The 17,429-nt window shown below is 37.6% G+C and overlaps 1 protein-coding gene across 16 annotated transcripts in view; it reads right to left on the bottom strand.

Moving 5' to 3' along the window:
* Nucleotides 1-17,429, bottom strand: part of NT5C2 (5'-nucleotidase, cytosolic II) — a 99,171-nt gene that overhangs the window by 19,742 nt on the left and 62,000 nt on the right. For 5 of the 16 annotated variants that reach the window (XM_081544666.1, XM_081544642.1, XM_081544651.1 and 2 more), the window contains one exon: nucleotides 1,565-1,625. The exons of 7 other annotated variants lie outside the window; for them this stretch is intronic. Coding sequence is in view for 2 of the 9 variants with exons in the window: in XM_081544621.1 (XP_081400747.1) it covers nucleotides 1,565-1,625; nucleotides 9,914-9,931 (79 nt within the window). In the remaining 7 variants the exon portion in view is untranslated. Of the gene's footprint in view, nucleotides 1-1,564; nucleotides 1,626-9,913; nucleotides 9,952-17,429 lie in introns of all 16 variants that reach the window. 4 more of the 16 variants (XM_081544671.1, XM_081544621.1, XM_081544631.1 and 1 more) reach the window with 1 other exon arrangement.

The raw sequence follows: 17,429 nt of genomic DNA, 5'->3' as shown, positions 1-17,429 counted from the left end.
GAAAAAAAATGTGGGAGGCTAGAGAACACAATTTCCCATTTTGCCACCATAAGGAATAGAATAGCAGAAAATAAACACTATACTCCTGTCACGTTTGTGTTTATTCCAGGGCAGAATCTCCACATGACTGTCTAGAAATTCCACCTACTGAAGTAAATACATCAAGTTTCCTTTCTCTCAATGAGTTTAGGATGCTTCCAAAAAATACACTGTGTTTTCCCCAATTGCTTTTAAAGTTGCATGACAAGTACAAACATCAGCTGAAGCCAGAATTTAGGTTTTCCTGAGTCTCATCCAAAGCTTTTCATGGCAGCATATAGTGCCACTATTAAAAATGAATTTCTAGATTGCACAGGCCATCGAAGTTTAGGCTTGGGTGTTGAAACACACTACTCTCCCTCCAGTTTCTTTCAACTAGTCCAAAATAAACTGTTCTATTCACAGATGGGAATGGATTTAGCAAAGAGAGTGCAAGTTCCACTCTGACAACACTATCTATTTCAATAAGCTCTATGTTAATCAGTAAGACCTACAAGCTATTGCCATTTTCTCATAAGCTTCCTGGATAATCATTTCAGTAACATGAACTCCTAGGTCATTAAATCATCTGCTAGAGAACTATACAGTACAACCAGGGCTGGAGAAGCAGAACTGCAGCTGCACAGAGCATGAATCTAGATCTTTGGTTCTAAGTGTCCCCAGAGGATAATTACAATCTGTTCTGACCTGGTGGCAAAAATGACTACTCTTGAAGCCTACATGGTACCATCATGCCTCAAATAAATAAATAAATAAAAAGCAAAATTCCTTTTTCAGTCAACCAGGCACTTCAAAGCCAGCCTTTACATCTGTGGGTAACCATATGTCTCACCTCAGACTTGGAGCTCTATATGCCTCTCCACAGCTGCAAAGGCTCTAATTTCAATTCCTCTGGCAAAACTGGCAAGTAAACGATGCACAGCTTCAAACTCAGTTCTTACAACTGACTTTCCAAAACATGGCCAATAGCTTCAGGCATAAACATAGCCTTACATATGCACTGCTTATTACTTCTTCAAGAAGGTCCTCAGGCCTATCCTAATTTACCCAATATCCAGAGACAAAGGAAGAGGTTATTTTAAGGGCCAGAGTCCAAAAAAGAGGCCTGCTTCAGGCACCAGGGCAGCACACAGTGTTCTCAGGTTACGTAACCAGACTATAAAGAGAACAACCAAAGCTTTGAGAGCTGAAGCTACAGAGAGCATTTGAAGATATTCTTTACTCCATAATCTGCGAGAGAGAAAAACAGTTCTTCCAGAAGTATCAACTGCCTGTTGTGGGGATGAAAGCTGTGGGCTCTGTTTTGAGTAGATTTTGTTCATACAAGATACAATCTATATTAGAGGAGACAGTCCCTTTGGATGAGCCAAAAACTTTCTGCAGGAAGTCTGGAACTCTCATGCACTTTTTACCTTTGCCACCAAGACACACTGTGTGATAGTTTACAGATTTTAGAAAAAAGGAAGGGCAAACCTCTACAGAGGTTCCAGCCTAGCAGAATGCTGCTGCCAAAATGAGAACTCACATGAGGCAGACGCAGACGCAGAGTGTGTCACTCCAGTCTTGAAGGAGTTACACTGGCTCTCCTGTTAAAAAACAAAACAAAGCAACAAAACAAAACAAAAACAAAAACTGGTTTTAAAACTGTTGTGATGGGCTGGAACAGAGAGATACCATTTGGAAATTGGTATTAATAGGAGTTACTGCCTCCTATTTAGAAGCCTCTGACCATCACTAAAATTCATCTAATTAGGCATAACAAAACAAGAGTATTGAAGATTAGCTTAAGTATTATACATTATTTAACTTTTCTTATACCCTAAGCCTAGAATACAAGCCTGATCCTGAAATGTTAAGTCAAAAGACAAATAGAAAAATAAATTTCTTTTGTCTTAGTTTATTTTTTCTGCCACATTTTAGGTTTATATGACAAAAACTGAATACAACTGGTAAACAGAGTTTAAAATTGAACTACAGTAGGTGAAACAGACTAATAAAGAATATAAGAATAAACCAGAGCAGTCTCATCTCACTTTTAAGTGCTCATTTAAACAAAGTCTACTTGTACCTAACAACTCACTTTTCTACCCTTCCAGCACCTAAACTTGTAATCTTGATACAGATAAGAACCAACTTCGTCTATTAAAAATCTAACTAGATGTCTAAATATGGAACAGAAGGGAAATTTTTTTTTGATTCTGTGAATGGATATTTGCCCTCGGTAAATGGAGTCATATTATTCTATTTTTTAAAAGTTAAAGAAACTACCTAGTCTAGTAAAATAACTGACTTGAAGATACATAAATCCTTTCAAGATATTGATACATTTAGGATACGAATTATGTTTAAGTTATAGAGTGTCATTTTCCCTAGAGACATTTAGGTTTTTGAAAACATGGTTAGATTCCTCCAACTTCTGTATTTTTTGTGAAGGGAAGATGGTACTAATTGGAAGAGTAAAATGACCAAATACAATGTTGAAAATTTCTAAAACTATTACAACTAGGAGAAACGAATACTACCAATCATACTATGAAAAGCAAAAATCCAACACAATCACTCAAGAACAGTTATTTGCTTTTATGCTATAAATGTGATCAACATCAACATTCTTTATTTAGGCTACATGATCTTGGTTCTCTGAGCTAACTAGGAAAGGTAATAATTCACATTTTCATTAAGGAAACTTTAAATTAAATCTATTCATTCTCATATAAACAAATACCAGAGGGCCTTTTCTATTTTTCACAATTATTTGAAAACCCCAACACACTATCATAAACAGTCAAAAATTTTTCTATGAGATCACAAATGATCTAAAAAAAATGAAAAATTCTAAAAACTACCTCAATTTTAAAGTACCTAAAATCCAAAAGCTAGGTACCCTTCAACACTTTCAGCAATACAAAATAAAACCAACTCCGACATGGCTAGATATGTAAGTGAACAAGTAGAGTCTGAAAGACTGGCAATCTCAATTCATTGCCAATGCAAAATTAAATGGTAATTAAAAGATTCATTTGTTTAAAAAGTTATTAAGAAATTAAAAGAATATTTGTTTTAAAATAAAATGGAAAAAATTACCTAACTCAAATTTTCCCCTTGAGAACCTATATGCTTCGTAGGAATGCGTATTTAGACTATTTTTTTCATTTTAAAACAGGAAAACTGGCATTTTTTGAAATAACTTTAAACACTCTCTTTAACCAAAGAAGACGCTTGTTAATTTTTTTAAAAAAGAGAGAAATAGCTAGCATATAATTTTTTCCTCAAGTAAGAATAGATCATCACACTCAAATGCCTGTACTTGAAGTTAGAAGAATGTAACAGACATCTGTATGCTTACTGTATTAGGTATTAGATGCTGAGAACAGAAAACAAAATAATTCATAATTTTAGGCCTGAAGGAGATCACAGTGTACCACAACTAGATTTTTATAATAAAATTTAGAAGATCTACAACACAATGTGACTAAGGAGGTACAGAAGGACAGAAACGGGGCCAATCAGCCCAGTCCAGGAAGTCTTCTTAAAAAAATATGTGTGATTTACTCAGGCTTATATGGATAATTCATTTTTATAACCAGTATCTCAAGGTACTACAAAATTTACCAAACTTTCTGAGACTCACATAACATGTTTCAAACACCTCTGTCAGGGTCAGGCAAGTCAATTAATGTGCAAAATGGTCTAAGTGTTGGTGTAGGTCTTGGCATAAAGGGTGAAGGAGCTGTCAGCTATCGCTGACTTCCCTGTGGGAATGAAAGTTAAATGCTGCCATTTATGTGATAACAACCAGTCTAGATTTTTACTTGGAATCTGCCAATTTTTAGCTATGGACTCAATTTAGAAAACCAACAAACTTCATTTGAGCCAAACTACGGTCTGTGGTTTCAGTTGTGCCCATGGGCCACTGGTGTGCAACCTCTAATGTACACTTTAGATCAGATAATTCCACATAAGTCCTGTCATCTAACTGAAATGTTTTGACTGTCCTCTTCAAAGAATCGTCACCTTTTTTTTGTGGGGGAGGAGGCGCACCACACAGCTTGTGGGATCTTACTTTCCTGATGAGGGACTGAACTTGTGAATCAGCCTTTGGCAGTGGAAGCTCAGAGTCCTAACCACTGGACCACCAGAGAGAATTCTCCTCTTCAAAGAGTCTTAAAGAAATAGAACTTAGGTACTTAATGCATTGGAAATCCAGGTGGAAATAAATTCATTCTTCAACAACCACAGAATATCCTAGATAATGTTGCTCTATTCATCTCAGGAAAAACTGAGTGAAAGTTGCTCAGTGGTGTCCGACTCTTTGCAATACCATGGACTATACAGTCCATGGAATTCTCGAGGCCAGAAAACTGGAGTGTGTAGCCATTCCCTTCTCCAGGGCATCTTCCCAACCCAGGGGTCGAACCCAGGTCTCCTGCACTGCAGGTGGATTCTTTACCGTCTAAGCCACAGGAAAAATTGAGGGGTGGATTAAAAAAAACTTAGGAAATAAAGGAACCTTTACTGTAGTCACTTAATTTGGTCCCCTACCCACAATGCTGAACAATTATGTCATAACAACTGTTAATTATCTGAATCTGATTCCTTCACATGACTGTGAAATCAAACAAATGTTCCCAGTGATTGAAAGAAACAGTCACCTCATGGTCTGCCTAGGTAACCAACTTTCAGAGTTCCCTGACCCAGCAGGTTTTATCTATAAGGTTTAACCTAAATCTTCCCTACACAGCTTAACTCTGTTATCATTTGTCCTATTCTCACTGGTCATTATCCCTATGATAAAGTAAACATTCAGAGAATCTGTAAGCAGAAAAGAGATAATGAATCAAAGAGAGCTATTATGTTAGGAATACTTTAAGAACAAATTTTTCCATGTTGAAAATGGCATATGATTATTTTTTTAAAAATTCATTTTAGTAATTTTACTGATGCAGCTAGTATTACATGATGTTTATTCACACAGAAAAATCTGACTTACATTTGAATGTCTTTATGCTTGGCAATGGAAAACAAAGACCATGAACACTCAAAATGAATTATTTCTATACTATGTAATATAGAGATGAAATTGGGTTTTATTAAGCCATCTTTTCGAGAGAAGGCAATGGCACCCCACTCCAGTACTCTTGCTTGGAAAATCCCATGGACGGAGGAGCCTGGTAGGCTACAGTCCATGGGGTCGCTAAGAGTCGGACACGACTGAGCGACTTCACTTTCACTTTTCCCTTTCATGCACTGGAGAAGGAAATGGCAACCCACTCCAGTATTCTTGCCTGGAGAATCCCAGGGTCGGCGGAGCCTGGTGGGCTGCCGTCTATGGGGTCGCACAGAGTCGGACACGACTGAAGCGACTTAGCAGCAGCAGCAGCAAGCCATCTTTTCAATTACCTAATGATCTAGGGAATTGGTCCATAGGGTTGCAAAGAGTTGGACATAACTGAGCAACTGAATTGAGCTAACTGAATGATCTAGGAACAAACTACATATTACTGCAATTCAGAGATGAATCTAAAATTAGTGAAAACTCTACTGGGATATAGAAATGACAAAAAAGAAATCAATCAAAGCTTGGAAATGACATGTAATCACAGATATATATTTATTGATATCTATCTATCTACAAAAGGGCTGCCTAAAAGTAATGTGGGCTTCCCTGGTGGCTCAGTGGTAAAGAATCCACCTCCCAAGGCAGGAGACGCAGGTTTGATCCCTGGGTCAGAAAGATGCCCTGGAGAAGGAAATGGCAACCCACTCCAGTATTCTTGCCTGGGAAATCCCATGGACAGAGGGGCCTGGTGGGTTACAGTCCATGGGGTGGAAAAAGAGTTGGACATGACTTTAAACAATAACAGAAGTAATTCATAAACTTAACACAGGTTAGTATACATGTAATATAAATCTATATCTAAAAATCATAGTTTTCAGAGTATATATCTCAATTAATAGAAAGAACTTTAATCCACAAGAAGAAAATGCACTGGAGTATTAAATAGTATTTCTTTCTTAATTCTTTCCTAACACATAGAGACCACCTCAAAAGTATGCTTGGCTGGAGAAATAGTATTTCATTTCCTGAGGGAGATAGTGTAAGAAATTCTTATTAAGAAAAAAGCAGTAAGAGGAGCTCAAATAAAGATTATATTCTCAAATAGAAATGAAAAGACTAAAAAAGACCTTTAAATTTAAAGGCCCTTTTAAATATAAAGTCACTTTGTTGGTATTTTGCCAGTTTCTTCCACTTGATTTTTAAATTTAACTTTATAAAGGATATTTTTTTAATCATACACAAAAGTAGAGAGAAAATTAAATGAACTACTTTAAACCCATCACCCAAGCTTTAACAATTATCACTATTTTGTATTCTTGGTTCATCTATCCTCCCTAATTTATTCTACCCCAATCGAATTAACTTTTATTAGATAAAAAACTTCGTAAACTGATCTTTAACAAAACATTTAAATAGCACAAATGTACACAAGTATCAAGGGCTTCCTGGGTAGCTCAAATGGTAAAGAATCTGTCCACAAAGAGGAAGACCTGGGTTTGATCCCTGGGTCAGGAAGATCCCCTGTAGAAGGGAATGGAAGCCCACTCCAGTATTTTTGCCTGGAGAATTCCACAGACAGAAGAGTCTGACGGGCTACAGTCCATAAACTCGCAAAGAGTCAGACACAACTGAGCGACTAACACACACACACACACACACACACACACACACACCCACACACACACACGTATCATACATATGCACCTACAGAATTATTCCATTACCTAGGTCAGGTGATCCTTTAATTACAGTTTAAATCTCCTTTCCATTTAGAGGCCAAAGAAGGACAGTCTTTTTATTAGCAGTAAGTTATAATAAAACCCTTCCAAATTAAGGATTGCTCAGAAATATTTTAACTATACTATGGCTATCAATTTTATAGTCTTGATGAGAAAATCATTCTACCAAAAGCGCTAATCTTTTAGTATGATAGGACTGGCTTAGTATTACCATGCATTAATACTCTCAGGAAATCAGAGTTAACATATAGGCTGATATGTTGGGCCAAACAAAATAAAACAATGTAAACATGTGAGAAAAATTTTAAATTAAAAGAATAGCTTAAATCAGTTAAAGAAACAAACTAATAAAGTATTTCTATCTAAGGATCAATGATTCTATTCCAAAGTAGTTCTCCCTAAAAGACAACTAGTCCAAAGAAAAGAAAAACCAAAAAATCTCCAAAGCAAAACAATCCTGAAATGAGAACAAACTGTATTATGCCTTTTCCCCCATTCTCTCCCCAAATAATGCCTTTTAAAAGCAAATGTAATAAAACTTACTCATCAAAATGAGACTTTTCTCATTCAAAATAACCACTCCATAGCAATATATACTTACTCCAATAATGCATTACTCAAAACATATCTGAAATTCTTCTTTCAAAATTACTTTCAGAGTCGACAGCACATTGTTCTAGATATATATCTCCCTGGTGATATGTTTTCATCAACAAGTGATGAATTTAATTTAAGGTGGTGGGCAGGCAGTTATTGAGAGCAACCAGTGATTAAAAGGGAAATTCAAGCTAGGTTAAAAAAACAAGTGGGTGAGGAGAGCTCCTCTGGTGGTCTAGTGGTTAAAGGGGACACTGGTTTGATCCCCGGTCTGGGCAGATCCCACAAGCCTCAGAGCACCTAACTTGAGAGCCACAACTACTGAGCCCATGCACTACAACGACTGAAGCCTCCATGCCTAGAGCCCATGCTTTCCAACAAGAAAAGCCACTGGAATGAGAAGCCCACGGACCACAACTAGAGAACAGCTCCCACTCACAGCAACCAGAGAAAGCCCATGCACAGCAGTAAGACCCAGCACAGCCAAATTTTTTTAAAAAATAAATATTAAAAAGCAAAACAGGTGTGACTACTTGAAGCGATGAAGTAGATTTTCTTGTGGGTTTATAAACTGACTATGGAAACAATTCCAAAAGAATTCCTAAAATTCTAAGAAATAGCCATATTACAGTAATTTCTCTCTAATCAGGTGACTTATGAAAGATAATATGTATTTGGAAGCATGCCTTCTTATGGACATTCTTTTATAAAAATTAGTCTTTTGACCCATTTTATATGTGTTTAATTTTGCAAGTCACTTCAAATCTCTTCTGGGGATCTGCATAAAAGTAAATTTTATTGCTTTGTACATAACAAACCTTCCAGCTATGTAGACCGATTCAACCATAGGCCCTATCAAGTACAGCTTATTCTAACTGGATCTTTGATACAAATCACTGATTGTACTTGAGTACTAAATTATTACTCCTCATCTGCACAATTCTTTTTTTGGGTTGAGTCCTCATAATATATTCTAATTAGATTTTTATTTTGCTTGTTTTTATGAGGGTGTTTTCCACTGATAAATTTATCAACTAGCATCCTTGTTTTTTTCTTTTATGGAAAGGGATCATCTCTTTTTGGAGAAAGGTTTCCCTCCCTCCTTTTATCTGTTACCCTAGTTTCTCTATTCACTCAGTTTATCCCCCTTTCCTACTGTTTCAGAAGTCACAAAGAACAGAAAACCCCCTTCACAAGTTCTTTTGAGAAAAAAAACTTCTCAGGGGAGTAATGAATGCACTTTACTTATCAAACTACATCTATTTTTATATTACTTTAATCTTCAACTCTGTATATTTGATCCATTCACAAACTGATAAATCCCTCATGAAGAAGACACACATAGGTTAATAAAACTTTCACTGACTTGGAGGCTCTCATTCACTAACACAAAAACCTCTTGCACATGGAGAATCTGGAGGGCTGTGCGTGCTGCATGCTAAGTTGCTTCAGTCATGTCTGACTCTCTGCGACCTCGTGGACTGCAGCCTGTCAGGCCCCTTTGCCCATGGGATTCTCTAGGCAAGAACGCTATGTGTGGGTTGCCATGTCCTCCTCCAGGGAATCCTCCCAACTCACGGAGCAAACCCGTGTCTCTTATGTCTCCTGCACTGGCAGGCAGGTTCCTCACCACTAGCATTACCTGGGAAGCCCCCCAGAAGAGACACAGAAGTTGTCGTTTAGTTGCTAAGCTGGGTTCGACTCTGCTGCGATACTATGGACTGGAGTTAGGTAATAATGTGCAAGTTCTGTTTTCCAAGTTATGAGAAGGAGGCTCTATCTCATGACCTAGGATAATAAGAATTTCTCTGCCTTTTTTGATCATCTTCCTTGTGGTTATCTTCCCTGGTTTATAAAAACAAAACTTTTTTTTTTTTCCAAGAAATGTATTCCTTTAAGAGACCCTGTTGTCACACTAAGAACTTCAGATTCATCCAGTTTATACCTATCCACAATTAAGTTCAACTCAGCTGATGTTTCATATTAATTTCATTCAGCACTATTGCAAGGAACCTCATCCTTCTTTAAGGAGAGGTGCTGAAGCACCGACAAGTTTACATTGTCATATGTTTCACTTTTTAAACAAGTGCTCTCTCTGCAAATATGGTCAAATGATTGACAAGAATGTTAAGTTCATTTAGCAAGGAAACAGCAGGCTTTAAGGGTGTTAAAACTAGATGTCCACATGTGAAAGAATGAAGTTGGACCCTTACCTTATACCACACACAAAAAATTAACTCAAAATGGATCAAAGATCTAAATGTTAAGAGCTAAAAATATAAAACATTTAGGATGTTTTCATTATATTGTATTTGGCAATGATTTTTGGATGTGAAAGCAGCAAAGTCACAGGCAACAGAAGAAAAAACAGGTAAGTTAGTCTTCACCAAAATTAAAAACTTTTCTGCTTCAAAAGACACTATCAAGAGAGTGAAAAAACAACACACAGACTGAGAGACAATATTTGCAAATCATATACCTGAAAAGGGATTAACATCCAGAATATTTAAACAGCTCCTACAACTCAACAACAAAACAAACAACCCATTTAAAAATTGGACAAAGAACTTTAGATATTTCTCCAAATAAGGTATACAAATGGCTAATAAGCACATGAAAGATGCTCAACATTACCAATCATTAGGAAAATGCAAATTAAAAACACAATGAAGTATCAACTCACACCCATTAAGAGAGCTATTGTCAAAATAAAAACAACAGAAACTTGAAAATAACAGGTTTTGGTAAGGACATAGAGAAACTGGAACCCTCTTGCATGGCTGATGGCAATGTAAAATGGTGCAATCACTGTGAAAAACAGTGTGGCAGTTACCCCAAAAGTTATACATAGAATTACCATATGATTCAGCAATTCCATCCCAGGGTATAGACCTAGAATAATTGAAGGCAAGAACTTAAGCAGATACTTGTACACCATTGCTCATAGCAGCATTAGTCACAGATGCCAAATGTGGAAGCAACCAAAGTATCCACTGACAGGCAGTAGATAACAAAATGCGGTATATAAAAATAAAGTAACATTATTCAGCCTCAAAAAGGAATGAAATTCTGAGATATGATAAAACATGGATGAAATTTGAAAACATTATGCTAGGAGATATAAGCCAGACATAAAAAGACAAATATTCTATGACTCTACTATTTATATTAAATATCTAGAATAGGTAAGTTCACAGCTACAGAAAGTAAATTAGAGGTTATAGGGGTTGAAGGGAGGAGGGAATGAAAAATGATTGCTTAATGGGTACAGGGCTTCCCTGATAGCTCACTTCATAAAGAATCCGCCTGCAATGCAGGAGACCCTGGTTCAATTCCTGGGTTGGAAAGATGCACTGGAGAAGGGATAAGCTACCCACTCCAGTATTCTTGGGCTTCCCTGGTGGCTCAGCTGGTAAAGAATCCACCTGCAATGCAGGAGACCTGGATTCGATCCCTGGGTTGGGAAGATCCCCTGGAGAAGGGAAAGGTTACCCACTCCAGTATGCTGGCCTGGAGAATTCCATGGACTGTATAGTCCATGGGGTTGCAAAGAGTCGGACACAACTGAGAGACTTTCACAATGGGTACAGAATTTCTGTTTGGGATGACGAAAAAGTTCTGGAAATGGATAGTAGTGAAGGTCGCACAACACTATGGATGTATTTAATGCCACTAATTACATGACTAGAAATGAAAGAACAGCAGTTATGTTATGAATATTTTACTACAATTTAAACAAAGGGAGGGAAAATGTGCTCTATCTTGTTTGAGATGTCTTCAGGGACAGTCCACTAGTATTATATAATACTTCTTACTTTAGAATTCTTTTCCTCACCCCTTTAAATGCTTCTAACACCAATAAGCTTGGTAGGAATACACAATTGCTGACAGAAACATGATCTGAGTGCCCTGGACTTTAGTCCAAGCAAATACACCATGCAAAAAATGTTCATTTAAATGTCAAGCGAGTTGAGTCAACTCTAATAACAATAAAACAAGATCAGAGAGCATCTACTATGCCTGACAGGATAGGATAAGAAACCGAAAGTCCTGAGATGCTTCTGCAAGTAGCAGGATAAGCTTCTGATAACTGAAACCAAGAACTAGTTTCTCTTTATTTCTTCCCTGATGCTCCTAATAGCTTTTTATTCTATCTTCCTTCCCCACTTTAGGCTTGTTAATGCAAAGTGCTTAGGTATATGGGATTATCAAATTTCACCCCCAGGAGTTCATGATATGGTGTAGATAGGAGAGGAGATCAGAAAAATTCAAAAGGAAAGAGTCTAAAACATATTTTTCAATCCCTCACAAGATTTTTTAATTGAAAAAAAAAGCACAATTTTAGAATTCTAACAATAGGATATTTATATAGTACTCTGAGGCTTCATTCCCTTAAGATTGCTTTTATTAATAAAAATTAAAGAAAAATTGGATAAAACTATACAACTCCCCCCTTATCTTCGATGGATTCATTCCAAGACCCCAACTGGATGCCTGAAACTGCAGACAGTATCAAAGCTTACATATATTATTTTTTCCCTACACATACCTACATACCTCTGATAAAAGTTTATTAATTAGTCACAGTAAGAGATGAACAATGATAATAAAATAGAACAATTATACCAATATACTACAATAAAAGTTACACGGTCCCTCTTTCTCAAAATATGTACAAATTTAATGCCTTTTCCATCTTAACTAAGCACTCATCACACAAACCGTAGCCAAAGTTTTCAAGATTTTCTATTTCCTTTTATACAATTTCATGAACAGAATATTCATTCTTACTACAGACCTTAGTAACCTTAGCATATGATTGTTGTTTTTTTTTTCTTATTAAGTTGAGAACTTTTTCATTTAAAGGCTTCTCTTCAGCATATACACACTGCCAGCATCATTATTCTCGCTCTTTGGGGCCACTAATAAAAAATAAAGGTCACTTGAACACAAGCACTGTGATATCATGACAGCTGCTCTAATAACTGAGAGGGCTAGTAAGTGACTAACAGGGAGGACACCCTGGACAGAGGGATGATTCATATTCTGGGTGGGATGAAACAGGAAGGTACAAGATTCCATTAAGCTACTCAGTTCAGTTCAGTTCAGTTCAGTCGCTCAGTTGTGTCCGACTCTTTGCGACCCCGTGAACTGCAGCACGCCAGGCCTCTCTGTCCGTCACCAACTCCTGGAGTCCACCCAAACCCATGTCCATCGAGTCGGTGATGCCATCCAGCCATCTCATCCTCTGTCGTCCCCTTCTCCTCCTGCCCCCAATCCTACCCAGCATTAGGGTCTTTTCCAATGAGTCAACTCTTCGCATGAGGTGGCCAAAGTATTGCAGTTTCACCTCTAACATCAGTCCTTCCAATGAACACCCAGGATTGATCTCTTAACGTGCAATTTAAAACTTATGAATTGTTTATTTCTAGAATTTTCCATTTAAATATTTTCAGACCACAGTTGACTGTGGGTAAATGAAACCATCAAAAGTGAAACTGTTGATAAAGGGGCGACTACTGTATCTGTAGTTTAAGGATGAGGACTACATTTAGACACCAGAGCAAGATGGATTTTGCTTTAGGGAGAATTCCCATTTTGGGGAAAAAAAGAAGGGTTATCTTTTATGCTTATGAACTTTTTTCTATTGTTAAGTTCTTATCAAGAGGTGAGTAAATAATTTCTGTACCTCTAATAGCTGGGAGCAGCAGGAGAAATGGAAACTGACTTGGTTTTAAATTTTAGCTAAGAGGTGCAGTGGTAAAGAATCCACCTGCCAATGCAAGACCCAAGGGTTCATTCCCTGGGTCGAGAAGACTCCTTAGAATAGAAAATGGCAACCCCCTCTGTTATTCTTGCCTGGAAAATTCCATGGACAGAGGAGCTTAGTGGGCTACAGTCCATGGGGTCATAAAGAGTCAGACACAACTGAGCAACTGAGTGTATACACACGTGAGTCTTAAGTCAATATACACGCTACATACAAGTCATTTTACCTGTTGACTCTGGGGTCTTATTTGTAAAATGGAGCTTTGTTATTGCTGTTTAGTCACTAAGTCAAGTCCAGTTCTTTAGCGACCCCCTGGACTGTAGCCACCAGGCTCCTCTGTCCATGGAATTTTCCAGGCAAGAATACTGGAGTGGATTACCATTTCCTTCTCCAGAGGATCTTCCAGACTAAGGGACTGAACCCGCAGCTCCTGCACTAGTAGGCAGATTCTTTACTTAGTGATTCCTATCTCAGAGGGTTGATGTGAGAATTAAAAGGTACACTGTATGTAAAGTACATTTCATAGCTCCTAATGAAAGTGAAAGTATTAATGGCTGAGTCGTGTTCGACTCTTTGCAACCCTATGGACTGTAGCCCACCAGGCTCCTCTGTCCATGGGATTCTCCAGGCAAGAATATTGGAGTGGGTTGCCATGCCCTTCTGCAGGGTATCTTCCTGACCCAGGGAACAAACCTGGGTCTCCTGCATTGCAGGCAGATTCTTTACCATCTGAGACACCAGGGAAGTCCAAGGGTGACTTTATATTTGTGAAAGGCATTAAGTAAATATTAATGAACCTTCCCCCACACCCCACTTCTACCCAAAAATGTTGTGCTACTCTCCCTTGGGATAAATTTCTGAAAACAATTCTACATATATAATTTTGATGTTAATTCCATGGAACTTACTGTATGTTTAAGTTGTTCATGCAACCCAAAAGTCAACTAGTTGTTTCCACTTAAAAGAGTCTTACTGTTTCAAAAAAGCAAGTAACTCCCCTTGTACTTATTAGAAGCATATCAGTGATACCTCTGTCCTAATAAAAACTTTAAATTTAAGTAAGAACCTTTTCACAGAAATCTATTTCTTCAGCATGATCCTGCTAAGAAATAACCCTTCACTGAAAACACTGCTTGATTTCTATGGAAACATAATCTGATGCCAAATACTTTGTCATCAAGAATCTACTCAGAAAAGAACTTTAACTTTCTATTTTTTGTGATCATTGGCAATACTTAAGAAGAAAATTCAAAAGAGTGATTAAATATTCCACTGTCAACTGTTTAGCATTCCAGGTTTCCCCACAATACAGAGGAATACAAATGAGTTTAATTAATATTGATACTTTTCTCCTTAAGAGTTTCCCTTACGCTCAAGTTCAGTATATTAACATTTTGGTATCACCAGTCAGATCAAGAAAACTACTTTCCCTGCATTTATCATTTTACATATATTATTCCATTCAAACCTTATACCAATAGTTCATCCCAGTAACCCTGCCCTCTTTTTGGATTAAATGAAGAGGTTAAGTAACATGCTAGTAGCCAAGAGCTAGTACAAGGCAGAGCTGGGATCCAGATCCGGGTTCTACCACACTCTTCTTTCTCTCCAACCATTAAAGATGAAAAACGAGACTGGGTCTGAACTCAGAGTATATGGAACTTACCCTTCAAAACAGAAAAAGAGCTATCCTGGCTTGCTTTTTGGTTTTTTTTTTTAAATCACTTCTTTATACCAAGAGTACACTCACTTAACAGCTAGTGACTAGCATTTTGCTTGTTAAAGAAACCACATTTTGGAGATTAGCAGTCTGTCAGAAAGTGATGATCTATTACCATGAGAAGGTGATCTTAAGTACATTATGTGACTCAGTTAATCATAAAAGATTTTCTCGTTTGAAACCTCAGCAATAAATTTCTAGGTATAATATTATAAAACTAAGTAACAAAATACTAACAATAATGGAAACCCCAGGTCTGTTTATGCCTATATGCCACTTGAAAAATGAACAAGCACTAAACCTTAAAAACTTCAAATCTTCCTTTTGTTTTCTATTTTCACTCGTCTGTCCACTGTTACTAACAACAAATTCAGCAAAAAAACATTTTTAGGAGTCTTGTATGCAAACAAAATCAAAGAAACAAAATTAACAAATAGTACAGATTGGTCCCTTCATTCTATGGAGAGGGAGTAATGTGGTTAAAAACAACTTTCTTGCTCTCTCACAAGTTCAAAGACCTTAATCTTAGGTCAACTATCAAGATCTTTTCGGGCTTGGCAAAGCTGGAATCAAGATTGCCGGGAGAAATATCAATAGCCTCAGATATGCAGATGACACCACCCTTATGGCAGAAAGTGAAGAAGAACTAAAGAGCCTCTCGATAAAAGTCAAAGAGGAGAGTGAAAAAGTTGGCTTAAAGCTCAACATTCAGAAAACTAAGATCATGGCATCCGGTCCCATCACTTTATGGCAGATAGATGGGGAAACAGTGGAAGCAGTGACTGACTTTATTTTTCTGGGCTCCAAAATCACTGCAGATGGTGACTGCAGCCATGAAATTAAAAGATGCTTACTCTTTGGAAGGAAAGTTATGACCAAACTAGACACCATATTGAAAAGCAGAGACATTACTTTGTCAACAAAGGTCCATCTAGTCAAGGTTATGGTTTTTCCAGTGGTCATGTATGGATGTGAGAGTTGGACCATAAAGAAAGCTGAGCGCCAAAGAATTGATGCTTTTGAACTGTGGTGTTAGAGAAGACTCTGAAAGTCCCTTGGACTGCAAAGAGATCCAACCAGTCCATCCTAAAGGAAATCTGTCCTGAATATTCATTGGAAGGACTGATGCTGAAGCTGAAACTCCAATACTTTGGCCACTTGGTGCAAAGAGCTGACTCACTTGAAAAGACCCTGATGCTGGGAAAGACTGAAGGCAGGAGGAGAAGGGAACGACAGAGGATGAGATGGTTGGATGGCATCACCGACTCAATGGACATGGGTTTGGGTGGACTCTGGGAGTTGGTGATGGACAGGGAGGCCTGGCGTGCTGCGGTTCGTGGGGTCGCAAAGAGTTGGACACGACTGAGCGACTGAACTGAACTGTCCTGGAGAATGCACTTTACAAGTCTGATCCATCTGTCTGTCTCACTGAAGCACAAAAAGGTTTAACATTACTCTCAGATAAAGACCACAAACACAAATTCTGAAGTCTAGAAAGGACCTACACTAGACAATAAAATAGTAAACCAGAACATAGTCCACCACTCGTTGGTAACGAAGCTAATATACAAGACTAAGTATGACGCTTGCTCCTTAGAAGAAAAGCTATGACCAACCTAGACAGGATATTAAAAAGCAGAGAGACATTACTTTGCCAACAAAGGTCCGTCTAGTCAAAGCTATGGTTTTTCCAGTAGTCATGTATGGATGTGAGAATTGGACTATAAAGAAAGCTGAGTGCAGAAGAATTCATCCTTCTGAACTGTGGTGTTGGAGAAGACTCTTGAGAGTCCCTTGGACTGCAAGGAGATCAAACCAGTCAATCCTAAAGGAAATCAGTCACGAATATTTATTGGAAGGACCGATCCTGAAGCTAAAGCTCCAATACATTGGCCACATGAAGAGAAAAACTGACTCACTGGAAAAGACCCTGATGTTAGGAAAGATTGAAGGCAGGAGAAGAAGGAGACAACAGAGGATGAGATGGTTGGATGGCATCATCGACTCGATGGACCTGAGTTTCAGCAAGCTCTGAAAGTTGGTGATGGACAGGGAAGCCCGGCGTGCAGCAGTCCCTGGGGTTGCAAAGAGTCAGACATGACTAAGCCACTGAACTGAAGTATGACCTAGATTCTAAACACTGACTTTTGTATACATTTAATCTGTATTTAGTAGACAAACTGGTTATGCTATAATTAATGTACATAATTCCATTAGAGAAATAAAGTGTTAACCTAGAGTACTGCAGAGATGAAGCTTTAAATAAATACCAATACTGGCATAAATTCTATAGGCAGGTTTCAGGATTAAAACTGATTCAGGTCCAAAAGTTCTCTGTTTGCAAGTTTTAATTTTTATCTATACAAAAATGTCAATCTTACACAGAAATCCTGCAAATAAACTAATAAAAACAAAAAAATGTATAACTTGCTTTAATTACAAGGATAGCTGATGATAAAGGGATCTTCTCTTAAAAAAAAATAACTATATGAGGTATGAGGCTGA

Source organism: Giraffa tippelskirchi, chromosome 2, assembly GCF_054371585.1.
Source record: "Giraffa tippelskirchi isolate mGirTip1 chromosome 2, T2T-mGirTip1v1.2.pri, whole genome shotgun sequence".
Lineage (NCBI taxonomy): Eukaryota > Metazoa > Chordata > Mammalia > Artiodactyla > Giraffidae > Giraffa > Giraffa tippelskirchi.
Note: the sequence above shows the minus strand (reverse complement) of the source record. Positions and strands in the feature narration are given on the sequence as shown.